The sequence below is a fragment of the Doryrhamphus excisus genome, chromosome 9 (genome assembly GCF_030265055.1).
Source record: "Doryrhamphus excisus isolate RoL2022-K1 chromosome 9, RoL_Dexc_1.0, whole genome shotgun sequence".
Classification (NCBI taxonomy): domain Eukaryota; kingdom Metazoa; phylum Chordata; class Actinopteri; order Syngnathiformes; family Syngnathidae; genus Doryrhamphus; species Doryrhamphus excisus.
The window spans coordinates 1,300,053-1,325,471 of NC_080474.1; the positions used below are offsets into that span (position 1 = coordinate 1,300,053).

At 46.5% G+C, this 25,419-nt stretch overlaps 1 protein-coding gene across 2 annotated transcripts in view; it reads left to right on the forward strand.

Annotated features, from left to right (window-relative positions):
- Window positions 1-25,419, forward strand: part of LOC131136273 (titin-like) — a 196,852-nt gene that overhangs the window by 80,450 nt on the left and 90,983 nt on the right. For both annotated transcript variants that reach the window (XM_058082950.1, XM_058082951.1), the window contains 40 exons: window positions 37-303; window positions 377-474; window positions 552-720; window positions 1,104-1,373; window positions 1,457-1,723; window positions 1,794-2,072; window positions 3,708-4,116; window positions 5,541-5,665; window positions 5,737-6,003; window positions 6,080-6,349; window positions 6,422-6,721; window positions 9,586-9,888; window positions 9,960-10,147; window positions 10,226-10,340; window positions 10,416-10,703; window positions 10,778-10,929; window positions 11,021-11,168; window positions 11,248-11,425; window positions 11,500-11,621; window positions 11,714-12,001; window positions 12,089-12,385; window positions 13,313-13,499; window positions 15,252-15,367; window positions 15,445-15,744; window positions 16,843-17,142; window positions 17,240-17,345; window positions 18,338-18,534; window positions 18,642-18,950; window positions 19,018-19,296; window positions 19,379-19,678; window positions 19,749-20,051; window positions 20,133-20,329; window positions 20,405-20,588; window positions 20,664-20,966; window positions 21,031-21,330; window positions 21,447-21,565; window positions 21,672-21,849; window positions 23,265-23,549; window positions 24,737-25,030; window positions 25,101-25,400. In XM_058082950.1, the coding sequence (XP_057938933.1) occupies window positions 37-303; window positions 377-474; window positions 552-720; window positions 1,104-1,373; window positions 1,457-1,723; window positions 1,794-2,072; window positions 3,708-4,116; window positions 5,541-5,665; window positions 5,737-6,003; window positions 6,080-6,349; window positions 6,422-6,721; window positions 9,586-9,888; window positions 9,960-10,147; window positions 10,226-10,340; window positions 10,416-10,703; window positions 10,778-10,929; window positions 11,021-11,168; window positions 11,248-11,425; window positions 11,500-11,621; window positions 11,714-12,001; window positions 12,089-12,385; window positions 13,313-13,499; window positions 15,252-15,367; window positions 15,445-15,744; window positions 16,843-17,142; window positions 17,240-17,345; window positions 18,338-18,534; window positions 18,642-18,950; window positions 19,018-19,296; window positions 19,379-19,678; window positions 19,749-20,051; window positions 20,133-20,329; window positions 20,405-20,588; window positions 20,664-20,966; window positions 21,031-21,330; window positions 21,447-21,565; window positions 21,672-21,849; window positions 23,265-23,549; window positions 24,737-25,030; window positions 25,101-25,400 (9,357 nt within the window). The remainder of the gene's footprint in view (window positions 1-36; window positions 304-376; window positions 475-551; window positions 721-1,103; window positions 1,374-1,456; window positions 1,724-1,793; window positions 2,073-3,707; window positions 4,117-5,540; window positions 5,666-5,736; window positions 6,004-6,079; window positions 6,350-6,421; window positions 6,722-9,585; window positions 9,889-9,959; window positions 10,148-10,225; window positions 10,341-10,415; window positions 10,704-10,777; window positions 10,930-11,020; window positions 11,169-11,247; window positions 11,426-11,499; window positions 11,622-11,713; window positions 12,002-12,088; window positions 12,386-13,312; window positions 13,500-15,251; window positions 15,368-15,444; window positions 15,745-16,842; window positions 17,143-17,239; window positions 17,346-18,337; window positions 18,535-18,641; window positions 18,951-19,017; window positions 19,297-19,378; window positions 19,679-19,748; window positions 20,052-20,132; window positions 20,330-20,404; window positions 20,589-20,663; window positions 20,967-21,030; window positions 21,331-21,446; window positions 21,566-21,671; window positions 21,850-23,264; window positions 23,550-24,736; window positions 25,031-25,100; window positions 25,401-25,419) is intronic.

Consider the following 25,419-nt stretch of genomic DNA (forward strand, 5'->3'; position numbering starts at 1 on the left):
TTGTTTATTCAACGTTCATGTCCGCCTTGGGTTCAGAACCGCCTGTTGAGTTCACCAAGTCTTTGGAGGACCAGACGGTGGAGGAGGAAGCCACCGCCACGCTGGAGTGCGAGCTCTCCAGAGAAAACGCAGATGTGAGATGGTTCAAGGAAGGGCAGGAGATCCGGAAGACCAAGAAATACGACATGGTCGTTGATGGACCGAAGAGGGCGCTGGTCATCCATGACTGCAACCCGGACGACATTAAGACCTACACGTGTGACGCCAAGGACTTCAAGACTTCCTGCTTCCTTGATGTCATCCGTAAGACCACAATCCTTCTGACCTTCTCAGGAGGAACATCTTTAGCTAACTTTTGGGTCGTTTGTGCCCTCAGCGCCGCATGTGGAGTTTTCGAAACCTCTTCAGGACGTCGAGGTCAGAGAGAAAGAATCTGCCAAATTTGAATGCGAAGTATCCCGGGAGTCGGCCAAGGTGGGAATCTCCACCAGACATTTTCCGATCTGGACTTTCACCTTCTGAAGAATATTTCCCCGAATGTGATCTTGCAGGTTCGCTGGTTCAAGGACGGCAGCGAGATAAGAAAAGGAAAGAAGTACGAGATCATGGCCAAGGGCGTTCAGAGGACCCTGATCGTACACAAGTCCACCATGGACGACGAGGCGGAATACGAGTGTGACGCCCGGACGTCCAAGAGCTCCGCCATGTTGACCGTGATTGGTGAGGCTTCCTTTCGCTCAGCTAATCTAAGCTAGCTTGAAGCGGGATCAGCTCGCTTGATTCGTTACGTGAATCAGTTGGGGTTGCTTGCAGTTATCGGCGACCTCTTGACCTTGACAAAATGTCCTCTCCTTCAACTTGTGGAACACTCATTTAGCGTAAGAGGTTCCTCTAGTTTTGCAGCCTTCAGACATCAACTAAAGAAGTGGACGAGGTCCAAGGTTTGAGACCATGACAACGACCATGTGTGTTTTATTTTGACATCTAATAAATATATAAATAAATACAAATCAGAGCTATTTTTAAGGTCATTAAATTTATCGATTTGTTTATGAATCCACTCTAGTGTCCATCTCATCCTCAAAAAAACCTTCTCTCCACAGAGGAGGCTGCGAGGTTCACCAAGAACCTGTCCAACGTGGAAGGTACGGAAACTGACAGCGTGAAGATGATCTGCGAGGTGTCCAAGGCTGGGGCGGAGGTGACGTGGTACCAAGGCGAGAGCGAGCTGCCGGAGGGGGGTCGTTACGAGCAGATCACGGACGGACGCAAGAGGATCCTGATCATCCAAGACTTGAGGATGGAGGACGCCGGCGAGTACAACTGCAGACTCAGCTCCAGTGTCAAAACCTTCGCCATTCTGAAGCTAAACGGTACGAATCTGTCCTGATCGTAGACCGAGACAACGACAAAAAAAAAAACGGAGTGACATTTGTCGTCTTCTTCTGTCCGCCAGAACTTGCAGCCGAGTTCATCGCCAGACCTCAGAACCAGGAGGTTGTAGAAGGTGAGAAGGCGGAGTTTGTCTGCTCGGTCTCCAAGGAGACCTACGAGGTGAAATGGTTCCGAGGGGGCAAGGAAGTGGAAAGCGGGGACAAGTACACGATTGTCAGCGATGGAAAGAGACGGGCTCTTACTGTGAAAAGCTGCGGACTGGAAGATGAGGGCGGCTACGTTGCACACATCGGCAGTGTTCGAGCCTCGGCTGATCTCCTGGTGATCGGTGAGAATCGCTAGATTCCCTCACCGAGCCGATTTTGCTCGTGGTCGCTGACGTGTGTGCTCTCTTGCAGAAAAACTGAAGATCATAACGCCCATCAGAGATACGGAGGTGAAGGAGGGGAGCGAGATCGTTTTTAACTGTGAGACGAACGTGGAGGGGGCCAAGGCCAAATGGCTGAAGGACCAGGAGACCATATTTGAGAGCAGCAAGTACCTCATGGCTCAAAGGGACAATGTGTTCTCCCTGAGGATCCGAGATGCTTCCAAGGCCGATGAGGCCAGCTACACCATCGGGCTGACCAATCAGAGAGGAGAGCAGGTCAAGTGCTCGGCCAATGCTAAAGTTGCAGGTAAACCGTCCTTTTCACTTCATTTATACAATACCAAAGTCATATTTGTGCGTTTTATACACTTTTGTTTCATAAATCTCAACAACGTATTTATTTTTTTCACGTTTTTTTTGAAGCAAAAAGAGGTGATGATGCAACTCCACACTAATCTAGTTCACTACAGAGCAATTTTAACTCATAAAAACATTCATTCATTTTCCACCGCTGATCCTCACGTGGTGCTGGAGCCTATCCCAGCTGTCTTCGGGCGAGAGGCGGAGTCCAAACAAACAACCATTCACACTCACATTCATACCTATGGACAATAACCTAGCATGTTTTTGGAATGTGGGAGGAAACCGGAGGACCCAGAGAAAACCGAGGGCCGAGGGTGGAATTGAACTCGGGGCTCCGAGCTGTGAGGTCTGCGTGCTAACCACTCGACCGCCGTGCAGCCCCAGTGTTATTTCATTATTAGTTATTAATTGGTGTACGTTTAAAAACATCCAACATGTGAAATCTTGGTTAGCATCCGCCCTGGTTAGTGTGTTTTGTAGTTTAAACCAAAAATACAGGAATCCCTGGTTTATTGTGGTTAATTGGTTCCGGACTGGACCATAAGTGAATAAGTGAAGAAGGAATATGAATGGAATATTTTTGGAATTGGAGCATAATATGTTTTTTTTTTTACCATAATTAGAGCCCTCTAGACATGGAGTGGCTAATTAACCTAGCATGTTTTTGGAATGTGGGAGGAAACCGGAGTACCCGGAGAAAACCGAGGGCCGAGGGTGGAATTGAACTCGGGGCTCCTACCTGTGAGGTCTGCGTGCTAACCACTCAACCGCCGTGCAGCCCCAGTGTTATTTAATTTTTAGTTATTAATTGGTGTACGTTTAAAAACATCCAACATGTGAAACCTTGGTTAGCATCCGCCCTGGTTAGTGTGTTTTGTAGTTTAAACCAAAAATACAGGAATCCCTGGTTTATTGTGGTTAATTGGTTCCAGACTGGACCATAAGTGAAGGAATATGAATGGAATATTTTTGGAATTGGAGCATAATATGTTTTTTTTTTTTACCATAATTAGAGCCCTCTAGACATGTACTAGCACCCGGGTGTCCTAGCAGTGAGGTCTGCACGCTAACCACTCAACCACCGTGCAGCCCCAGTGTTATTTCATTATTAGTTATGTGAAACCTCGGTTAGCATCCGCCCTGGTTAGTGTGTTTTGTAGTTTAAACCAAAAATACAGGAATCCCTCGTTTATCGTGGTTAATTGGTTCCAGACTGGACCATAAGTGAATAAGTGAAGGAATATGAATGGAATATTTTTGGAATTGGAGCATAATATGTTTTTTTTTTAACCATAATTAGAGCCCTCTAGACATGTAATAGCACCCGGGTGTCCTAGCAGTGAGGTCTGCGTGCTAACCACTCGACCACCGTGCAGCCCCAGTGTTATTTAATTATTAGTTATTAATTGGTGTACGTTTAAAAATATCCAACATGTGAAACCTCGGTTAGCATCCGCCCTGGTTAGTGTGTTTTGTAGTTTAAACCAAAAATACAGGAATCCCTGGTTTATCGACACCAAACACAAACAGCTCCAATAATTGGTGCTCATGAAATAATAAAAAAACATTCCATCCACAGAGGAGAAGCTGAAGTTCCTGGACCCCATCGAGGACGTCGAGACTCAGGAGAAGAAGACCATCAGTTTTACATGCAAGGTGAATCGACCCCAGTCGACCGTGAGGTGGACGAAGGCCGGCCAGGAGGTGACGCTCAGCAAACGCGTCATCTACAGAAGCGAAGGCCTCACCCACACGCTGACCATCAAGGACTGCGTCATGGATGATGAGGGCGAGTACGGCGCCTCGGTGGGAGAAGACAAGTGCGCCGCTGAACTGATCATCAGCGAGGCGCCCACGGATTTCACCGCGCAGATCAAAGACCAGACTGTCACTGAATTCGAGGAGGCAGAGTTCACATGCAAGTTGTCCAAAGAGAAGGCTGCTGTCAAATGGTACAGGAACGGCCGAGAGATCCGAGAAGGACCCAGGTACCCGGGAGCTTCTTTAGACTTGGCTCATGTACTTACATACTATTACACTTACTACAACCACTGGTTATCAACAATACTATGTCCAACTACTACACTTATTACCAGTGATGGGAATACTTTTTTTAGTTTTTTCAGTAACGGGTAATCTAACTAATTACTTTTACTGTCAGCATAACGCCGTTACCATTTTCGACACCCGCCTAAAAATATATCGCCGACTTCATAACTAATCTGCAGCGCAGTGACAGTGTTGCAGAGTGACAAGGGAGGGGGTGAGTTAACCACATAAGCAATGAGGATTGGCTAAAGTTTAGTAAGATTGTGTTTTCAGCCAATCAGAGAACGTTAGTGGGCGGGTGTTCAGCGGACATAAGCAATGAGGACTGGCTATAAAGTTTAGTAAGTTTGCGTCTTCGGCCAATCAGTGAACTTGAGTGGGCGGGTGTTTAGAGCACATTTAGCAACGAGGATCGGCTAAAGTTTAGTAAGATTGCGTCTTCAGCCAATCAGAGAACGTTAGTGGGCGGGTGTTCAGCGGACATAAGCAATGAGGACTGGCTATAAAGTTTAGTAAGTTTGCGTCTTCGGCCAATCAGTGAACTTGAGTGGGCGGGTGTTTAGAGCACATTTAGCAACGAGGATCGGCTAAAGTTTAGTAAGATTGCGTCTTCAGCCAATCAGAGAACGTTAGTGGGCGGGTGTTCAGCGGACATAAGCAATGAGGACTGGCTATAAAGTTTAGTAAAATTTGCGTCTTCGGCCAATCAGTGAACTTGAGTGGGCGGGTGTTTAGAGCACATTTAGCAACGAGGATTGGCTAAAGTTTAGTAAGATTGCGTCTTCAGCCAATCAGAGAACTTGAGTGGGCGGGTGTTTAGAGCACAGAACAACGAGGATTGGCTAAGGTTTACTAAGATTGCGTTTTCAGCCAATCAGAGAACTTGGGTGGGCGGGTGTTTAGAGCATTTCCAAACAACGTTTGCCAAATGGAAGTACAGACACTACTTTAACCTCGTTTATGTCAAAAGTAAAATGTACATTATGTCCCCGAAAAAAAAAAAAACTTTGTCCACGTCTTGTGTGAGCAACTAAAATCCACAGAAACGCGTGTCGACTGCAATAAATGGAAACCTCTGTAATGGTACAATGGTCTTTGCTGTTGGGGGGGTATTTACTGGTAACTAGTTACTTTTGTAGTGGAGTAGCTCAGTTAGTAACTCAGTTACTTTTTTGAGAAGTAACTAGTAACTATTTACTTTTTCAAAGTAACACTGCTTATTACTGCGGACATACCTGTACGATACTATGTATACGTAACTACTACTACACTAATCACTGTGTATGTACAATACCATTTATACATATCTACTATTACCAACCACTGTGTACATACAATACTATGTATATGTGTGTTGTTGCAGGTACCGAATGGAGAGAGAAGGTAAGACCTGCAGACTGGTCATCAAGGGATGCAGACCAGACGATGAATGTGAATACGCCTGTGGCGTGGAAGACAGAAGGACCAGAGCAAGACTATTTGTTGAAGGTACGTTTTTCTTCCACACCTTGAGAAGACCTTAGAGTTACGCTGCTTTGACAAGATGCGGTGTCCAACAGAAATCCCGGTGGAGATCATCAGACCACCTCAGGACACGTCTGAGCCTCCCGGCTCTGACGTGGTATTCGAGGTGGAGCTCAACAAGGACAGAGTGGAGGTCAGGTGGATGAGGAACAACATGATAATTGTACAAGGAGACAAGTACCAGATGATCAGCGAGGGGAAAGTCCACAGACTGCAGGTGTGTGAGATCCGACCTCGGGACCAAGGCGAGTACAGGATTGTCGCCAAGGACAAAGACGCTCGAGCTAAGTTGGAGCTTGCGGGTGAGTCCCATGACGCTCCATGTCATCCGTGCACGTTCCGGACGTGGAAAAGACGGAATTTGATCCTCTGTTTCAGCTCCTCCAAAGATCAAAACCACAGATCAAAACCTGGTAACGGACGCCGGCAAGCCCTTCGTCATTACAGTGCCGTACGACGCCTACCCTCGAGCAGACGCCGAGTGGGTTTTCAATGGCATGAGTCTACCTGTCCAGAACATCGACACCTCGGTGGACAAGACAGAGTACCGCCTTAAAAGCCCCAGCAAGGAGGACCAGGGCAGGTACAAGGTGGTCATCAAGAACAAGCACGGAGAAGGAGAGGCTTTCATCAACCTGGATGTGATTGGTGAGATCCAGTAGATTAGTTGATGATTTTATTTTAAGATATGGTTTTTAATGTGGTCTTGACGCTTGGCAGACGTCCCCGGACCCGTCAAGAACCTGAGGGTGACTGACACCGTTGACGGCGAGGTCAGTTTGGCCTGGGAGGAACCAGAGAGTGACGGTGGAAGCAAGATCACGTCGTATATGGTGGAGAGGCGTGACGTGAAACGCAAGACGTGGACGTTGGCGACAGACCGAGCCGAAGCTCCCGAGTACTGCGTGGGTGGCCTCCAAAAGGACTCCATGTACCTGTTCAGAGTCTGTGCCATAAACCGCGTTGGGAGCGGGCCTGCCGTTGTCACCGAGGACGCTGTTCAGGCCAAGAATAAATTTGGTAAGCGAGAGTTATGAATTTGTGTGATTTCAAGATGATAACTGCTGCACGGTGGGCGAGTGGTTAGCACAGAGGCCTCACAGCTAAGAGACCCGAGTTCAATCCCATCTCTCCGGGTACTCCGGTTTCCTCCCACATTCCAAAAACATGCTAGGTTAATTGGCCACTCCAAATTGTCCATAGGTATGAATGTGAGTGTGAATGGTTGTTTGTCTATATGTGCCCTGTGATTGGCTGGCCACCAGTCCAGGGTGTACCCCGCCTCTCTGGGATAGGCTCCAGCACCTTCGCGACCCTCGTGAGGATAAGCGGTACAAAATGAATGAATGAAGAACTCTAGTCTACCTTGCGATTGCCTGGCCACCAGTCCAGGAAGTACCCTGCCTCTCGTCCAATGACAGCTGGGATAGGCTCCAGCACCCCCGCAACCCTTGTGAGGATAAGCGGTACACAATGAATGAATGAATGAACTCTAGTCTGCCTTGCGATTGTCTGGCAACCAGTCCAGAAAGTACCCTGCCTCTCGTCCAATGACAGCTGGGATAATAATAATAATAATAATAATACATTTTATTTAAAAGCGCCTTTCAGGACACCCAAGGTCGCTGTACAGAAGATAAGAACACCAATATAAAATACAAGATAAAAGACAACAAACAATAAATAAAAGCATACAAGAAATCGGGATAGGGGGGACCATGTGAAACTGTTAGAGGGAATAGGCAAGTTTGAACAGATGGGTTTTGAGTTGAGATTTGAAAATGGGAAGGGTGGCAGAGTTACGGAGGTCAGGTGGCAATGAGTTCCAGAGTTGGGGAGCAGAGCGGCTGAAAGCTCTGCTCCCCATAGTGCTAAGGCGTGCAGAGGGAACAGTGAGATGGATGGAGGAGGAAGATCTGAGGGAACGGGATGGCTTAAGAGTGTGGATGAGGTCAGAGAGGTAAGGGGGGGCAAGGTTATGGATGGACTTGAAGGTGTACAGGAGGATTTTGTAGGTGATTCTTTGTGTCACGGGGAGCCAGTGGAGTTGCTGCAGGATGGGGGTGATGTGGTGGAATGAGGGGGTCCTGGTGATGATCCGGGCAGCAGAGTTCTGAACCAGTTGAAGTTTATGGAGGGATTTGTGAGGGAGGCCGAAGAGGAGAGCGTTACAATAGTCAATGCGGGAAGTGACAAGGCTATGGACGAGGATGGCGGTGGTGTGGGGGGTGAGGGAGGGGCGTAGACGATTAATGGAGCGCAGATGAAAGTAAGCAGACCTGGTGACGTTATTGATGTGAGATTGAAAAGATAGAGTGCTGTCGAGGATGACACCCAGACTCTTGACCTGAGGGGAGGGGGAGACTAAGGAGCTGTCAATGGAGAGAGAAAAGGAGTCAACTTTAGATAGGGTGGATTTGGTGCCAATGAGTAGGAATTCAGTTTTATTGCTATTAAGGCTATAGGCTCCAGCACTCCCGCGACCCTTGTAAGGATAAGCGGTAGAAAATGAGTAAATGAAGAACTCTAGTCTACCTTGCGATTGCCTGGCAACCAGTCCAGGAAGTACCCTGCCTCTCGTCCAATGACAACTGGGATAGGCTCCAGCACCCCGCGACCCTCGTGAGGATAAGCGGTAGAAAATGAATGAATGAATGAACTCTAGTCTACCCTGCGATTTCCTGGCTACCCGTCCAGGAAGTACCCTGCCTCTCGTTCAATGACAGCTGGGATAGGCTCCAGCACCCCCTCGACCCTTGTGAGGATAAGCGGTAGAAAATGAATGAATGAATTAACTCTAGTCTACCTTGCAATTTCCTGGCAACCCGTCCAGGAAGTACCCTGCCTCTTGTTCAATGACAGCTGGGATAGGCTCCAGCACCCCTGCGACCCTCGTGAGGATAAGAGGTACAAAATGAATGAATGAATGAACTCTAGTCTGCCTTGCGATTGCCTGGCAACCAGTCCAGAATGTGCCTTGTCTCTTGTCCAATGACAGCTGGGATAGGCTCCAGCACCCCCACGACCCTTGTGAGGATAAGCGGTAGAAAATGAATGAATGAAGAACTCTAGTCTACCTTGCGATTGCCTGGCAACCAGTCCAGGAAGTACCCTGCCTCTCGTTCAATGATAGCTGGGATAGGCTCCAGCACCCCCGGACCCTTGTGAGGATAAGCGGTAGAAAATGAATGAATTAATGAACTCGAGTATACCTTGCGATTGCCTGGCAACCAGTCCAGGAAGTGCCTTGCCTCTCATCCAATGACAGCTGGGATAGGCTCCAGCACCCCCGCAACCCTTGTGAGGATAAGCGGTAGAAAATGAATGAATGAATTAACTCTAGTCTACCTTGCGATTGCCTGGCAACCTGTCCAGGAAGTACCCAGCCTCTCGTCCAATGACAGCTGGGATAGGCTCCAGCACCCCCACGACCCTTGTGAGGATAAGCGGTACAAAATGAATGAATGAACTCTAGTTTACCTTGCGATTGCCTGGCAACCAGTCCAGGGTGTACCCTGCCTCTCGTCCAATGACAGCTGGGATAGGCTCCAGCACCCCCACGACCCTTGTGAGGATAAGCGGTAGAAAATGAATGAATGAAGAACTCTAATCTGCCTTGCGATTGCCTGGCAACCAGTCCAGGGTGTACCCTGCCTCTCGTCCAATGACAGCTGGGATAGGCTCCAGCACCCCCACGACCCTTGTGAGGATAAGCGGTAGAAAATGAATGAATGAAGAACTCTAGTCTGCCTTGCGATTGCCTGGCAACCAGTCCAGGATGTGCCCTGCCTCTCGTCCAATGACAGCTGGGATAGGCTCCAGCATCCCCTCACAGCCCTAGTGAAGACGTTTGTAACTGTAGTGTATCTGTTCTCTTCCCTCAGATGTCCCCGATGCTCCGGAGAGCGTCGCCGTCAGTGTGGTGAACAGATTTGGCGCCACCGTCATCTGGGAGCCTCCCAAGTTTGACGGCGGCTCAGAGATCACCGCCTACGTGATCGAGCTCCGTGACAGGACTTCCGTGAAGTGGGAGGCGGCCATGGTCTGCGATGCCAGCGACCGCTCGGCCAGTCTCAATGACGTGGTGGAGAACAAGGAGTACATTTTCCGAGTGCGGGCCGAGAACAAGGCCGGCATCGGAAAACCAAGCGCCGCCACCCAACCAGTCAAGATCATGGACCCCATTGGTGGGTAACCTTTGGCTCTGATAGTCACCTTAAGTGACGTTCTGATTGGAATTGAACCTTTTGTGTTGCAGAGAGGCCAAGCCCGCCCCTCAACCTGAATTTCAGCGACCAAACCAAGGACGCCGTGACCCTCACATGGGAGACGCCTGCCAGGAATGGCGGCAGTATGATCACGGGTTACATCATCGAAAAGTGTGACGATGGTTCCGACAAATGGCTTCGCTGCAATGCAAGACTGTGCCCAGACCTCTCCTATCGGGTACCGTGCTCCTCTCCGATTCCTGATTGTCTTTGAAGGCATCTTAGAAAAATTATTTTTTATTATTTTTTTGTTTAGGTGTCGGCACTGAAACAAGGCCAGAAGTACCATTACAGGGTTTGCGCCGAGAACGCCGCCGGTGTCTCCGATCCAGCCGAACAAGTCGGCCCTCTGCTCGCCGACGATCCTCACGGTACATCAAGTCCAACACCAAGACATTGTTTCAACTCCAATTGCGTCATGAAATCAATCTTTTGTCTCCTGGCAGTCGGTCCAAGCTTCGATCTCAGCGCCTTCAGAAACGGCTTGGAGGTCATCGTCCCTCAGCCTGTCACCATCAGAGTCCCCATCACTGGGTACCCTACCCCCACCGCCAAATGGACGCTGGAAGAGAAGGAGCTCACCTCAGCACAGGAGCGTGTCTCCACCGTCACCAAGCCCAAGTACGCCGAGCTGACAGTCACGCCAAGTGTCCGTCCAGACAGAGGAACCTACTCCGTGCAGCTGGAAAACGATGTTTCATCCGTCTCCGGGGAGATCGACGTCAACGTTATCGGTATTGATTCTTCGTTTGTTAGCACTAAGGTGTTCTGTTTCGGTGTGATTTTAATTTTTTGATTCATTTCCCAGCATGCCCCAGTGCTCCGAAAGACTTCAAGGTCGCCGAGGTGTCCAGACACCACGTCCACCTGATGTGGGAGGCGCCTGAACATGATGGAGGAAGTCCGGTCACGCACTACCAAATCGAGAAACGAGAAGTGTCTCGTAAAACGTGGGCCAAGGTGAAAAAGTTGTTTTTCTTGTGTGTCCATGTGCAACGGACTTGAACCAGCATTGAACGTTTTTATTTGTTGTTTTATGCGTCCTGTCCAGGTGGCGACCGGGGTCCTGGACCTAGAGCACACAGTGACTGACGTAATGGAAGGGAAGGAGTATCTGTTCAGCGTCGCCGCCTGCAATAAATGCGGACCGGGAGAACCAGCCTATATCGACGAGCCCGTTAACGTGTCTTCGCCTGCGAGTGAGGGATTCTAACATCACACAGGAAAAAACCTTATAATGTACTCACGGTCACACTAACAACATTACCTCCGCGCTAGCTGTGCCTGATCCTCCTGAGAACCTGAAATGGCGCGACAAGACCAGCAAAGGCATCTTCCTGTTCTGGGAACCTCCAAAGTACGACGGCGGCGCCCCGATTAAGGGCTACATCGTGGATAAGTGTCAACGTGGCAGCGACAAGTGGGAACCCTGTTCCGATGCCGTCCCTGAGCTGAAGTAGGTCTTGACATCCGTCTGGTTTTTCTGATTGTGTTCTGTTACGGAGCGTCACGTGATCTTCGCGCCACCAGGTTTCAGGTGACCGGTCTGACCGAGGGACAGTGGTACGCCTACAGAATCAGAGCTGTGAACAAACTGGGTGCCAGTCGACCCTGCAGGGCTACTGACGAGATCCAGGCCGTTGATGCTAAAGGTGGGTCGGATTTGAACGTCTAAGCTGTTTATCGTGGTTGTCGGTCCACAATTCTAAGAAATCGTTGATACGTTTGTCAAAATGGCCAACAGAGCCTCCGGAGATTCAACTGGACGTGAAGCTGCTCGCTGGTCTAACCGCCAGAGCCGGCAGCAAAATCGAACTCCCGGCCGAGGTCAAAGGAAAACCAGACCCCCGTGTTAAGTGGACCAAAGCCGACCTGGTCCTGCGTGCCGATGACCGCATCGGCATCGACACACAGCCGGGCTACTCCAAGTTGTCCATTGCCAACACGACCAGAGGCGACACCGCCACCTACATCATTGAGGCCGTCAACGCCTGCGGACGCGCAACTGCGACCATCGATGTCAACATCCTTGGTAAGCATCGCCGCCGCAACCTAACATACGCCATGACGAGCGTCAGAAACTCTGACGACTTTCGATTGTCTCGGCGGTCCCGTCTAGACAAGCCCGGCCCGCCCGCCGCCCTGGACATCTCTGAGATTACCAACGAGTCCTGCGTCCTGGCGTGGAACCCTCCGAGGGACGACGGGGGCTCGCCCGTCACCAACTACATCGTGGAGAGTCGGCAGACTGACGCGGCCGACTGGAAGAAGCTGTCGGCCACGGTGAAGCACACCACCTTCAAGGCGTGCAAGCTCACCGCTCTTAAAGAGTACGTCTTCAGGGTCAGTGCTGAAAACCAGTATGGGGTTGGAGAACCTGCTGAGCACGTGCCCGTCATCGCTAAGTACTCATTTGGTGAGATTCATCGTTTATACTTTAGAACAGGGGTGCTCACACTTTTTCAGCATGCGAGCTACTTTTAAAATGAGCGAGTCAAAATGATCTACCCACTACAAAAATGCAAAACATCTATTTATTTTCAAATGTATTGAGGATTATTTGTACGTACAATGTATGTTGATGTACCTTACATAACCAAATGAGCCAATATTGCAAAACACACATAATTAACTATTAACATTTTTTGTAATTACCTGAGTTTACTTTGATGACTTGCACTGAATTGAACCAGCCAGGGATGCATAGTCCGGACAGTAGCTGCTGATAGCCAGCCTCAAGCACACTTCCAAATGTTTATCAGTCATGGATAATATCCGTATCATAATATCCGTATAATATTCCATATCCGTATGGAAGTGATATGTTTTTTGCCTTTTTACTTGGTCCAGTTTTTGCCTTTTTACTTGGTCCAGCTCCTTCACTCATTTTAGTGACCATAAACTTTAGCGAGGGCTTTAAAATCTCGCAATTCGCCGACTAGCTTAGCACTTTGCATCGTTGTTTACGCATGAGCGGTGACCTAAAGGTCAAAATTCAGTTGTCATCTGACTGGTTGTCCTGTATGTCAATCAAGTAACGGGGATGGATGATAGGCTGACATCGTAAGTTCTGCTGCACTTAGAGACGTTGTTTGATTTGATTGGTCGCCCGAAGGGCAACATTCAGTTGTCATCTGAATGGCTGCCCTGTATATCAATCAAGTGACGGCATTGATGCTGGGATGATATTTTTTTAATGTCACGCCGCGATCGACCAGTACCACCTCCGCGATCGACCGGTAGATCGCGATCGACTTAATGAGCACCCCTGGTTTAGAACTTTTTATACTTGAAAGAAAAGTTGGAAAAATCCATTACCGAGGTGTTCTGGCTTTGTTTGTAGATCCCCCAGGCCCCCCGACCAGAGTCACTCCCTCTGAAGTCGCCAAGGATGCTGTGACTCTGAACTGGTTTGAGCCGGACGAGGACGGCGGGAGTCCCATTACTGGTTACTGGGTTGAAAAGTTTGATCCCGACAGCGATAAATGGATCAGATGCAACAAGCTGCCCATCAAAGACACCACATTCAGGTTGGCTGTTATCCATCTGAATTATTAGTTATTATTATTATTATTATTACGCTGCACGGTGGTCGAGTGGTTAGCATCACACCATTGAAATGATTTGCCCAACCTACTATACCTTTATTACTTATTTAATTCTTTATTATTTCATAATTATTGATGTAGTTTCTGAAAAACAACTGCTAAATATGAAGGTCAGGAATTCCGTTCAGGCTGCACGGTGGTCGAGTGGTTAGCATCACACCATTGAAATGATTTGCTCGGCCTACTATACCTTTATTACTTATTTCATTCTTTATTATTTCATAATTATTGATGCTAGTTTCTGAAAACCAAATGCTAAATATGAAGGTCAGGATAACGTTCAGGCTGCACGGTGGTCGAGTGGTTAGCATCACACCATTGAAATGATTTGCCCGGCCTACTATACCTTATTACTTATTTCATTCTTTATTATTTCATAATTATTGATGCTAGTTTCTGAAAAACAACTGCTAAATATGAAGGTCAGGAATTCCGTTCAGGCTGCACGGTGGTCGAGTGGTTAGCATCACATCGTTGAAATGATTTGCCCGGCCTACTATACCTTATTACTTATTTCATTCTTTATTATTTAATAATTATTAATGCTAGTTTTTGAAAACCAACTGCTAAATATGAAGGTCAGGATAAGGTTCAGGCTGCACGGTGGTCGAGTGGTTAGCATCACACCATTGAAATGATTTGCCCGGCCTACTGTACCTTTATTACTTATTTCATTCTTTATTATTTCATAATTATTAATGCTAGTGTCTGAAAAACAACTGCTAAATATGAAGGTCAGGATAAGGTTCAGGCTGCACGGTGGACGAGTGGTTAGCATCACACCGTTGAAATGATTTGCCCAACCTACTATACCTTTATTACTTATTTCATTCTTTATTATTTCATAATTATTGATGCTAGTGTCTGAAAACCAACTGCTAAATATGAAGGTCAGGATACGGTTCAGGCTGCACGGTGGTCGAGTGGTTAGCATCACACCGTTGAAATGATTTGCCCAACCTACTATACCTTTATTACTTATTTCATTCTTTATTATTTCATAATTATTGATGCTAGTGTTTGAAAACCAACTGCTAAATATGAAGGTCAGGATAAGGTTCAGGCTGCACGGTGGTCGAGTGGTTAGCATCACACCGTTGAAATGATTTGCCCGGCCTACTATACCTTTATTACTTATTTCATTCTTTATTATTTCATAATTATTGATGCTAGTTTTTGAAAACCAACTGCTAAATATGAAGGTCAGGATAAGGTTCAGGCTGCACGGTGGTCGAGTGGTTAGCATCACACCATTGAAATGATTTGCCCGGCCTTATTTCATTCTTTATTATTTCATAATTATTGATGCTAGTTTTTGAAAACCAACTGCTAAATATGAAGGTCAGGATAAGGTTCAGGCTGCACGGTGGTTGAGTGGTTAGCGCGCAGACCTCACAGCTTGGAGACCAGGGTTCAATTCCACCCTCGGCCATCTCTGTGTGGAGTTTGCATGTTCTCCCCGTGCATGCGTGGGTTTTCTCCGGGTACTCCGGTTTCCTCCCACATTCCAAAAACATGCTAGGTTAATTAGCCACTCCAAATTGTCCATAGGTATGAATGTGAGTGTGAATGGTTGTTTGTCTATATGTGCCCTGTGATTGGCTGGCCACCATAGCTGTGCTATTATTATCATGTATTGTTTTTTAATTGTGGTCTGGTGTATTTTGACAACAGGGTGAAGGGGCTACCCACCAAGAAGAAGTGCCAGTTCAGGGTTCTGGCTGAGAATCTGGCTGGACCTGGAAAACCCAGCACAGAAACTGACCCGGTTCTCATCAAAGACCCAATTGGTAAGCTAGACCAGCTTCTAACCATGCAGGATTCAAACGTTGAGTAACATTAATTACAAGGAGACACCCTTCCCCAGATCCTCCATGGGCTCCCGGCAAACCGGTCATCCGTGACATTGGCAAGACGTCTGCTCTGCTGGCATGGACAAGGCCGGAGCACGACGGCGGCGCTAAGATCGAAGGCTACGTCATTGAGTTCCAGAAAACCGGAAGTGATGAGTGGATCCGCATTGCTGAGGACATCCCCCAAACTGAACACCAGCTGCTGGGCCTGATGGAGAAGCAGGAGTACGTGTTCCGCATCAAGGCGGTCAACAAGGCTGGCGAAAGTGAACCCAGCGAGCCATGTGACCCCGTCGTCTGCAAGGAAAGGCTCTGTAAGTGGTGGAAAGGGCACAGTCATGTACAAGTTCGATTTCTTCCTTAGCGTACCAGGATCTGTTCAATGAGGTCAGGAAACAGAAGCAATCTATGCTTCCTTAAATGTCTCATTATGACACCAAAAAATGTCTGAAAGCAACGAAAAACTTCAAACTACAGTCGTAGTTAGTGCGTATTTTTAAAAACTATATTAAGAAATAAATCATCCAGTGTCGTGGTTGAATATCGAACTATTATAAGTTTAAAAAAGCTGATTAAAGACAGACGAAATGCCTAAATTCAACATTTTAGATGAATTAATAACTAACAAATGAATGAAAATACAAATAAGGCATTCAGAAGATGCATTCAAATACATCATTATAGACTTTTCACTAGGTGTCAGTAATGTTACAGTCATGTTGGCTGAGAACTATTATATCTATAACTAACTATAATATCGAACTATTGCAAACTACTGCAAATTCCCCCACTGAGGGACGAATAAAGGCATATCTTAATTATAATATTGAACTATTATAAGTTTAAAAAAGCTCATTAAAGACAGAAGAAATGCCTAAATTCAACATTTTCGATGAATTAATAACTAACAAAATAAATGAATATGAATGAAAATACAAATAAGGCATTCAGAAGATGCATTCAAATACATCATTATAGACTTTTCACTCGATATCAGTAATGTTACAGTGATGTTGGCTGAGAACTATTATATCTATAACTAACTATAATATCGAACTATTATAAGTTTAAAAAAGCTGATTAAAGACAGAAGAAATGCCTAAATTCAACATTTTTGATGAATTAATAACTAACAAATGAATGAAAATGAATGAAAATACAAATAAGGCATTCAGAAGATGCATTCAAATACATCATTATAGAATTTTCACTCGATATCAGTAATGTTACAGTGATGTTGGCTGAGACACACAAGCACCAGACTCGATCGTGGCAACAAGGCTTTTGAATGATCAGATAATAATAATCATAAGACAAGATACCAGATGATAAACCGCTCCAACGTGCGACCAAAAAGTATAATTCCCAAAAGTAGGCATAAACAAACACCACTTCCTGTTCCCGTGTGACAGATCCGCCATCCGCGCCGCAGTGGCTGGAGGTGGCTAACATCACCAAGATCAACGCTGAGCTGAAATGGCAGGCTCCCAGCAGCGACGGCGGCTCGCCCATCACCAACTACGTGGTGGAGAAGCGGGATGTGCGACGGAAGACTTGGCAGACGGTCGACACGACGGTCAAGGAGCTGAAGTACACGGTGACGCCGCTCAACGAGGGCTCGCTGTATGTGTTCCGCGTGGCTGCGGAGAACGCTGTTGGCACGGGCGACTTCTGTGAGCTGGAGGACGCTGTGCTCGCCAAAGACACGTTTAGTAAGTTCGTTAAATTCAGTGGCCGTTTTTTGCCGTGAGCGAGTTTAGAAATGTCCCGACGGCCTTGAAAGCGCTATATGTTGTTCTTACTTTACAGCCACTCCCGGACCGCCTTATGCTCTGACCGTGGTGGAGGTCACCAAGAGACACGTGGAGCTGAAATGGGAAGCTCCAAAGAGCAACGGTGGAAGACCCATCACCAAGTAAGTGTGATGATGTACATCCGTGGACACAAGTGTTGGTTTCCATACAATCTGCTGCTTCTGTGATTTTAGATGTTTTTATCAGATGTTACTAAATTATGTTTATGTTTTGGTGCAATTGTTTATTCGTGGCTGTTTTTACGCAAAATGGTGAGTGAGTCCATGTCCCAGGACCGCCTTCCTCCACGCAAGCTTTTTTTCTGGATGCTCCAAACAGTCAGAAAGTTCATGGTTTGACCCCAGTTCCCAGAAGTCCAATACCTGTACCTTTGGTTGAATACCAGGCTCTCCCTGAAGGTTTTTCCTGGAGAGAAGTGACTTCTTTGACGCCACCAGACCTTCCTCCAAATGTTTTAGCATGCACTCAAATGCTATGGCTAGCATAACGTAGTCCTAGCATAGAAGTGTTTCAAATGTACTTTTTCCCTGAGATCATATTTCTTGTAGAGAAATATCATATGACATTTTTAGCTAATTGGTTATTTTTAGCCTTATGCATTATTTATTTATTATAATAATTTATTATTATTTTATTTATTATTATTTGAAGATGAACTATATCAGCAAGTTGAAGTATTTGTGATTTTACAAATAAGGAGTTAGTATGTTCTCTGTAGGCGGCATTATGAATTATCCTTACTGGCCTTTTTTGCAGTGCATTTAGCCAGTGAAGATCCACACAATAAGTAAGATATGGTAGAACCAGAGAGCAATAAAGAGTGTGGAGTGATTTCTGATTCAGAACAAATTTTGTTTTGTTCAATATTGAAATATTTCTGTCCACCTTATGTTGTATATTTGTAATATGAGGTTTCCAGCTCATATTTTCATCTCTTGTGATCCCTAGAAATGTATTTTCCTTCACGCTTTCAACTTTGTGAAAATTCAGATTTGTGTCATTGTCAAATCTTGTGGCCGTAACTGAAAAAAATTAATAAAATCTACCAAAATATGTTCTAAACTGTAAATATATGAAATGTCTCCCCCTTCAGGTATGTGATCGAGAAGAAGGAGAAAGTGGGAACCCGTTGGTTGAAGTGCTGTAAGACCCCCGACAAGCAAACGCAGTTCAAGGTGACTGACGTGGACGAGGGCTCAGAGGTGCAGTTCCAAGTTCGCGCAGAGAACGAGGCCGGAGTCGGAGATCCAAGCGAACCCACTGAGATCCTTACCATCGAGGATCCGACGAGTATGTCACAATGGAATCAAGATCTTAACCTTCTCACCTGAAATAGCTCCAGTTGTTAGAGTAGACCTACCACTTGCTAATATACTCTCTATGACCTTTCCCCTCAGGTGCGCCATCTCCTCCCTTGGAGGTGTCTGTCCCCGACTGCAGCAGGGAGCACGTCAACGTGTCGTGGAAGCCGCCAGCCAAGGACGGCGGCGCTCCAATCAGCGGCTACCACGTGGAGGTGGCCGAGGCTCGTCCGGAGCTCAAGTGGCTCAGGGTCAACAACAGACCGATCAAAGAGCTTCAGTTCAAGATCGAAGACGGAATCAAACCAGAGAAGAAGTACGTCATCAGGGTCCGTGCCATTAACGCCATCGGCGTCAGCGACCCGTCTGAAATCTCCGACAAGGTCTCCACCAAGGATCCGGACTGTAAGTGTCAATTAAGACTTTCATTGGGGGGGTGTGGATAAAACTCATTTCCTATTTATGTCGCAAGGCGCCCCAACGATAGAGCTGGAGACGCAGGATGTGGTGGTCATCGAGGGGGAGAAGCTGCACCTCAACGTTCCCTACAAGGGCATCCCAACGCCTCAAATGGTGTGGCAGAAGGACACGGTGGAATGTACAAAAGACGAGCGGCTCTCCATGACGGTGGAGATGAACAGCGCCCACCTGGAGCTCCTCAGATGCGCTCGTTCTGATTCTGGCGTCTATGACATCATCTTGGAAAACAGTCTGGGCGCCGCCAAGGGGGCGGTCAACGTCAAAGTCATCGGTACGTTGGTGTCTCAATTCCGGTTTTTGCACGTACGTCAACTTTTTTTCTGGTTGAACATCACGTCTTTCACGGTTTCCAGGGCTCCCCGGTCAGTGCAAGGACATCAGCTCCAGTGACGTGACAAAGAACTCCTGCAAGATCAGTTGGGAAGCCCCAGAGGACGACGGCGGGACGCCTGTTCTTAGCTACACGCTGGAGCGCCGTGAAGCCTCCAAGAAGACCTACATGCCCGTCACGTCTGGAGACAACGTTCTAAGCCACGTGGTCAAAGACTTGTACGTCAACTGTGAGTACTACTTCCGGGTCAAGGCTGTCAACAAGGTGGGTGCCGGAGTCTACCTGGAGCTGCGGAACCCCGTCATCACCGAGGAGGTCAAGCGTAAGTTCACGTCCAGTTGGTATACTTTGGTTGTGAAGCGCATGAAACTAAAGAACCGTTCGCCTCGCAGAGAAACCGGACCCACCGATCCAAGTCGAGGCTCGTGACCCCACGTCCAAATCGATCACCATCACCTGGAAAGCCCCCGATTGCGATGGCGGCTGCCCCATTCAGGGTTACATCGTGGAGAAGATGGAGAAGGATGGTGACCGATATGAGAGGGTTACCCCGAGCTTGGTTCCCGGGTTCTCCCATGTGGTTACGGGTCTGAAGGAGGACACTGAATACCAGTTCAGGGTTCGAGCCGAGAACGCCGCCGGAGTCAGTGAGCCGTCCCGAAGCACACAGCCAATCAAGGCTGCCGATCCCGTCGGTATGAATGAAGATCTCACAGAGAACGTTGGCATCATGAAGGTGTTGACTCTTCATACTGAATTTTTTGGGTTTTTTTCAGAAAAACCGACAGTCACCCTGCACGCCCACGTGCAGTCTGGTTTGTGCATTAAGAAAGGAGAGGAGATCCGCATTGACGCAAACATCTCAGGTTCACCTTACCCCAAGGTCACATGGTTGAGGAACAACGAGGATGTCACCAAAGAACCCACCAAGACTCTTGTCCCGCTTGTTAAGAAGAAGAAGACCAAGAGCAAGGTTGCTTCTGAGACCTAAATGACTACATTGCCGCATCTTCTGGTTGTTCAGGTTTTGGATTTTTGTACTTCCCAGATTCCCGAACCCAAGGAAGAGTTTGTGACGCCGCTGCGTGAGCGCCTCGGTTTGGACCAGACCAAAAAGGGTCACTCGGCTATCATGATCCGAGAAGCTGTCAGAGCAGACCATGGCAACTTCACCATCCAAGTGGAGAACACTCACGGCGTTGCCACGGCGACCTGTGTTGTTAACGTCCTCGGTGAGGTTCACCTTCTTACCTACACGAAGCTTTTGGGTTGCGTTACCGTGGTGACTGACATCTTATGTTCCACAGACAAACCCGGCCCGCCCACCAACTTCAGCTTCGACGAAATCAGGAACATCTCAGTGGTGTGTAACTGGGAGCCTCCTGAAGATGATGGCGGCAGCGAGATCCTCAACTACATCCTTGAGAAAAAAGATAACAAGAACGATGACATCGGCTGGATCACCATCACCTCCACCTTGAAGGGGACCAGCTTCCCCGTCACTAAGTTGATTGAAGGGAAAGAGTACATCTTCAGAGTGACAGCGGAGAACAAATTTGGTTGTGGACCGCCGTTCATCTCTGAACCACTGGTGGCCAAGAACCAATTTGGTGAGACCATAAAATGAAATACTTAAGTTTTGGTGGTGGAAATTGACCGAGGCTTTCCCACCAGATCCCCCTGATGCTCCAAACACCCCAAGAGTCCATGAAGTGACAGCGAGCTCCGCCCACATCTCCTGGCACGAACCAAAGGACAATGGCAGCCCCATTCTCGGCTACTGGATCGAGAGGAAGGAGGTGAACAGCAAACACTGGACTCGCGTCAACCGTGCTCTCCTCAACTCTCTGGAGGTGAAGGCGAGTGGACTCATGGAGGGACTCAGCTACATCTTCAGGGTGTGCGCCGAGAACCTGGCTGGGCCCGGACCTTTCAGCGAGCCCACGGACCGCATTGTTGCCATGGACGCCATCTGTAAGTAACCCCCCTAAAATGGAAATATTTTGGACATTTTTAACATTAACGTGGGTTATTCCATATTCTGAGAAGATATTCCACTCCAATCGTTCCACTTCTCCCCAAATCCTCAGTGCCTCCTGGGCCGCCCACACCGTGGATCGTGGACACTGGAAAAGACTCGGTCATTGTTGCGTGGAAGCCACCCTTGTACAACGGAGGAGGGGACATCCTGGGGTACCATGTTGAAAAGGTACTAAGGAGTGACGTGTGTTTGTCACATGTCTGCCAAATGACCGACTTTTTCGGTGACAAGTAAACACAGCAAAGCACGTGGCTGAATCCTCCCGCTTTATTAGGTGGTGGCCGGGGAGAAGAACTGGACTCGCAGCACAGAGTTCAGGTGCAAGGATCTGACCTACACCGTCACAGCTTTGACTGAAGGAACCGATTACTACATCCGAGTCATAGCCGTCAACGAGGCGGGTCCTGGAGCTCCTGGAGTCACAGAACCCGTCACCGTCAAAGAGCCTCAAGGTACAATCCATAGGCGCAGTTTATGCTAATGCTAATGCTAATGGTAATGGTGCTGTCCTCACAACACATATGCTGCTAGACAGCCAGCGAACCAATGAAGAAAACGCCGCACACAAGGCTTGCTTTTCTTATTTTATGAAGCTTTCTTGTAAAAATAAGTAACTAAGGTGATAAGTAAAATAAGGTAACTGAAACATACAGGAAAAAATACAATAAAATTCCAATACTGCTCATGTTGCGGGCTAAACACACATCAGCTAACAGTTAGCTAACACACGTACACCAACTAGCAAGCTAGCAGTAGCATGAAGTTAGCGAACTTGACAAAACAAGTACAACTTTTGAAATAGAAAATGCATCTATGTGTGTTTTATACACCAATACACTTACAAAGACGACAATTTCCCAAGAAACAAGCGTTTAGAGCAACTTTCAGCGTCTTTATGAGGTTTTCCCGTTTTGTTTCTGCCGTGAGGCCAGCCTGCTTTTCACCGAGAGCAAACAAAGCTTGTCTATATATGCGAGAGCACTCACTCTCTAGTGGCCCAAAACGATACTTTCTAGAGAAGATGTCTCACTCTGTAAACTTTTTAACCTTAGCGTTTTAACAATATTACTTCGAAATTTTAGGTATTTACTACTTTCATTTAATTAACTTATGAAACATATGAATTATTAATGTATTTGACACAAAGACATGACAGTAATGGTAATGGTTTTATTACATTTGAACATGCATCAGATTACAATTGAGTGCATCCCATAACAGTTCCCAGTTCCACATGTCCAAAAGGAGTAGGAAGAAGCAAAGCTTATTAAATCCTACCCCTCCATCTGGTACTTTTATCATCAGTAACTGTTACATTTGTTCACTTTCTGCCTTTCTAATGTAATTTTTTTTAAATTTATTTTTTAATTTTTTATTATTTGTAATTATAATTTTAATTATTATTATTATATTTTTTAATTTTTTTGTAATTTTGTAATTTAAAAAAATATATTTTTTTGTCCCGAAGTACGAGGTGATATGACCATACAATGACATAATGGGTACCATAGTAAGTTCCTCCATCTGGTACTTTTACAATCAGTAACTGTTACATTTGTTCACTTCCTGCTTTCCTAATATAGTTTAAGTTATATGTATATAACTATATATGTATATATATATATGTATATGTATATATATATATATATATATATGTGTGTATATAGTTTTTTTTTTACATTTTGTCACATACCGAAGTACGAGGTGATATGAGCATCCAATGACATAATGGTTACCATGGTAACTGTCAATATAGTGATATATATAGCACATCATGACTGGTTCAAGACTCTTCATCCTTGTTTACAAATACAGATGGAAATTCTCTCTTTTATTAATACGTCATTTCTTACTCCCTGGCCTTCAGAACCCCCCGCTGTTGATTTCGACCTCTCTGTGAAGAACGGCGTGATCATCAAGGCTGGGGAGTCCCTGCGCCTTCCGGCCGTGGTCGTCGGCCGGCCCCAGCCTGAGGTCAAGTGGGCCAAAGATGACGCTGACATTGACAAAGAGAGGATGCTCGTGGAGACAGACGGCAAGAACAGCAGTCTCTTCATCAAGAAGGCAGTGAGGGCGGATCATGGAAAGTACCAGATCTCTGGTACCAACAGCAGCGGGACCAAGGCTGCTGAAACCAAAGTGGACGTCATGGGTCAGTATCTGACCGTTTTGAAATATATTGAGAAATATAATAAGGAAGGCCGTACAGTGGTCATGTTGTCCCGTGCATTTATGTTCATTCTTACTGGATGTCTCATATTCATGTACATGTTCTTCTCAATGATGTTCTACTGCATCAGTAGAATCATCCATGGACTAGCCTCCATTGGTACTTCAGACACACCGCTTGACTGCTTCATCTCATACCTTACCTGGACGTACTCAGTTTATTCAGTTGAAAACTTTTGCATCCAACCCATCCCTCCTCTGCTCTGGTGTTCCCCAAGGCTCTGTTCTCTGACCCCTTTTATTTATCATTTATTTTATCCCCCCCTCTGCTCTGGTGTTCCCCAAAGCTCTGTTCTCGGACCCCTTTTATTTATCATTTATCTTATCCCCCCACAGACAGGTTTACTCTATCCCAGGGGTGGGCAAACTACGGCCCGGGGGCCACATCCGGCCCGCCGAGTGTTTGAATACGGCCCGCCCAATCTTTCCAAAGTATTTAATTTAAACTCAACATACAACCTGGCATCATGGCCTGAGCCAACCTTTTGATGGTTGTATCAATTTCGTTTTTTGACATGGTCTGTTGTTTACAAAGTGCTCCTGAAAAAAGGGACACAAGCACATAATAATAATAATAATTATTCTTATTATTAGATTATTATAATTATTATTAGAACTATTATGATTATTATAATTATTATATTAATGCTAATTATTATATTAATTATATATAATATTATTGTTATATTTGCATATTTTACATAATAATAATATAATAATTATTATTTTAATTTTATTGTAATTATTATAATATTTTATTATTTTTTAAATATTTAAATATAAATATAAAATAATAAATAATAAAAGCAGATTGCATGACAATTTTACAGCAGATACAATAATACCAGGTGGACTGTTATATATAAAATATATAGTCTGCCCCCCCCCCCCCCCCCCCCTGTAAATTTTGTCATATCAATGCGAGTCAAAAAGTTTGCCCACCCCTGCTCTATCCCATAATTCAAATTCTGCCATTTTATGTGTTTTATATATGTATGTGTGTCATTTTAACTGTGTTTTATTATTTTAACAACCTTTTACGGTGACCTTGAATGTCCTGAAAGGCGCCTATAAATAAAATGTATTATTATTTTTACTGCGTGCCTGCAGACGTCCCAGGCCCCGTGGTCGACCTGAAGTCTGTGACGGTGACCAAGAAGAACATCACCCTCACCTGGTCTGATCCGCTGGACAACGGTGGCAGCGACATCTTCGGCTACGAGGTTCTGAGGAAGGATGCCAAGATGAAGCTCTTCCGCCAGCCCATCGAGGTGGCGTCCTGCAAGTGTGACATGCAGGGGCTCTTGGCTGGCGAGGAGTACGATTTCAGAGTCATCGCCCGGAACAAGTACGGCGATGGCGCTCCAGCGGATCTGGGGCCCATCCTAGCCGAGGATCCCAAAGGTGCAGCAACCTTAATGCAACCGAAATGGCTCGCAACAACCAGAACTTAACCTTTGACGTTTCCTTGCAGGTACACCATCCGCTCCTGAGAAGTTGCATTACACGGACAGAAGCAAGAACACCATCACGCTGGCCTGGCAGCCACCGCGCAGCGACGGTGGTAGTCCTGTCATAGGCTACTACGTTGAGAAGATGAGATCCGACAGCACTGAGTTCGACGTGGCCAACCGCAAGATCTTTACCCAGTGCTGTGGTACTGTTGAGAACTTATCAGAGAACCAGGAGTACCAGTTCCGAGTCAAAGCTGTAAATGACGTCGGTGACGGCGCTCCGTCTAAACCAATCACAGCCAAGGTTCAGGATGATGAAAGTAAGGCAGCGGTCAAATT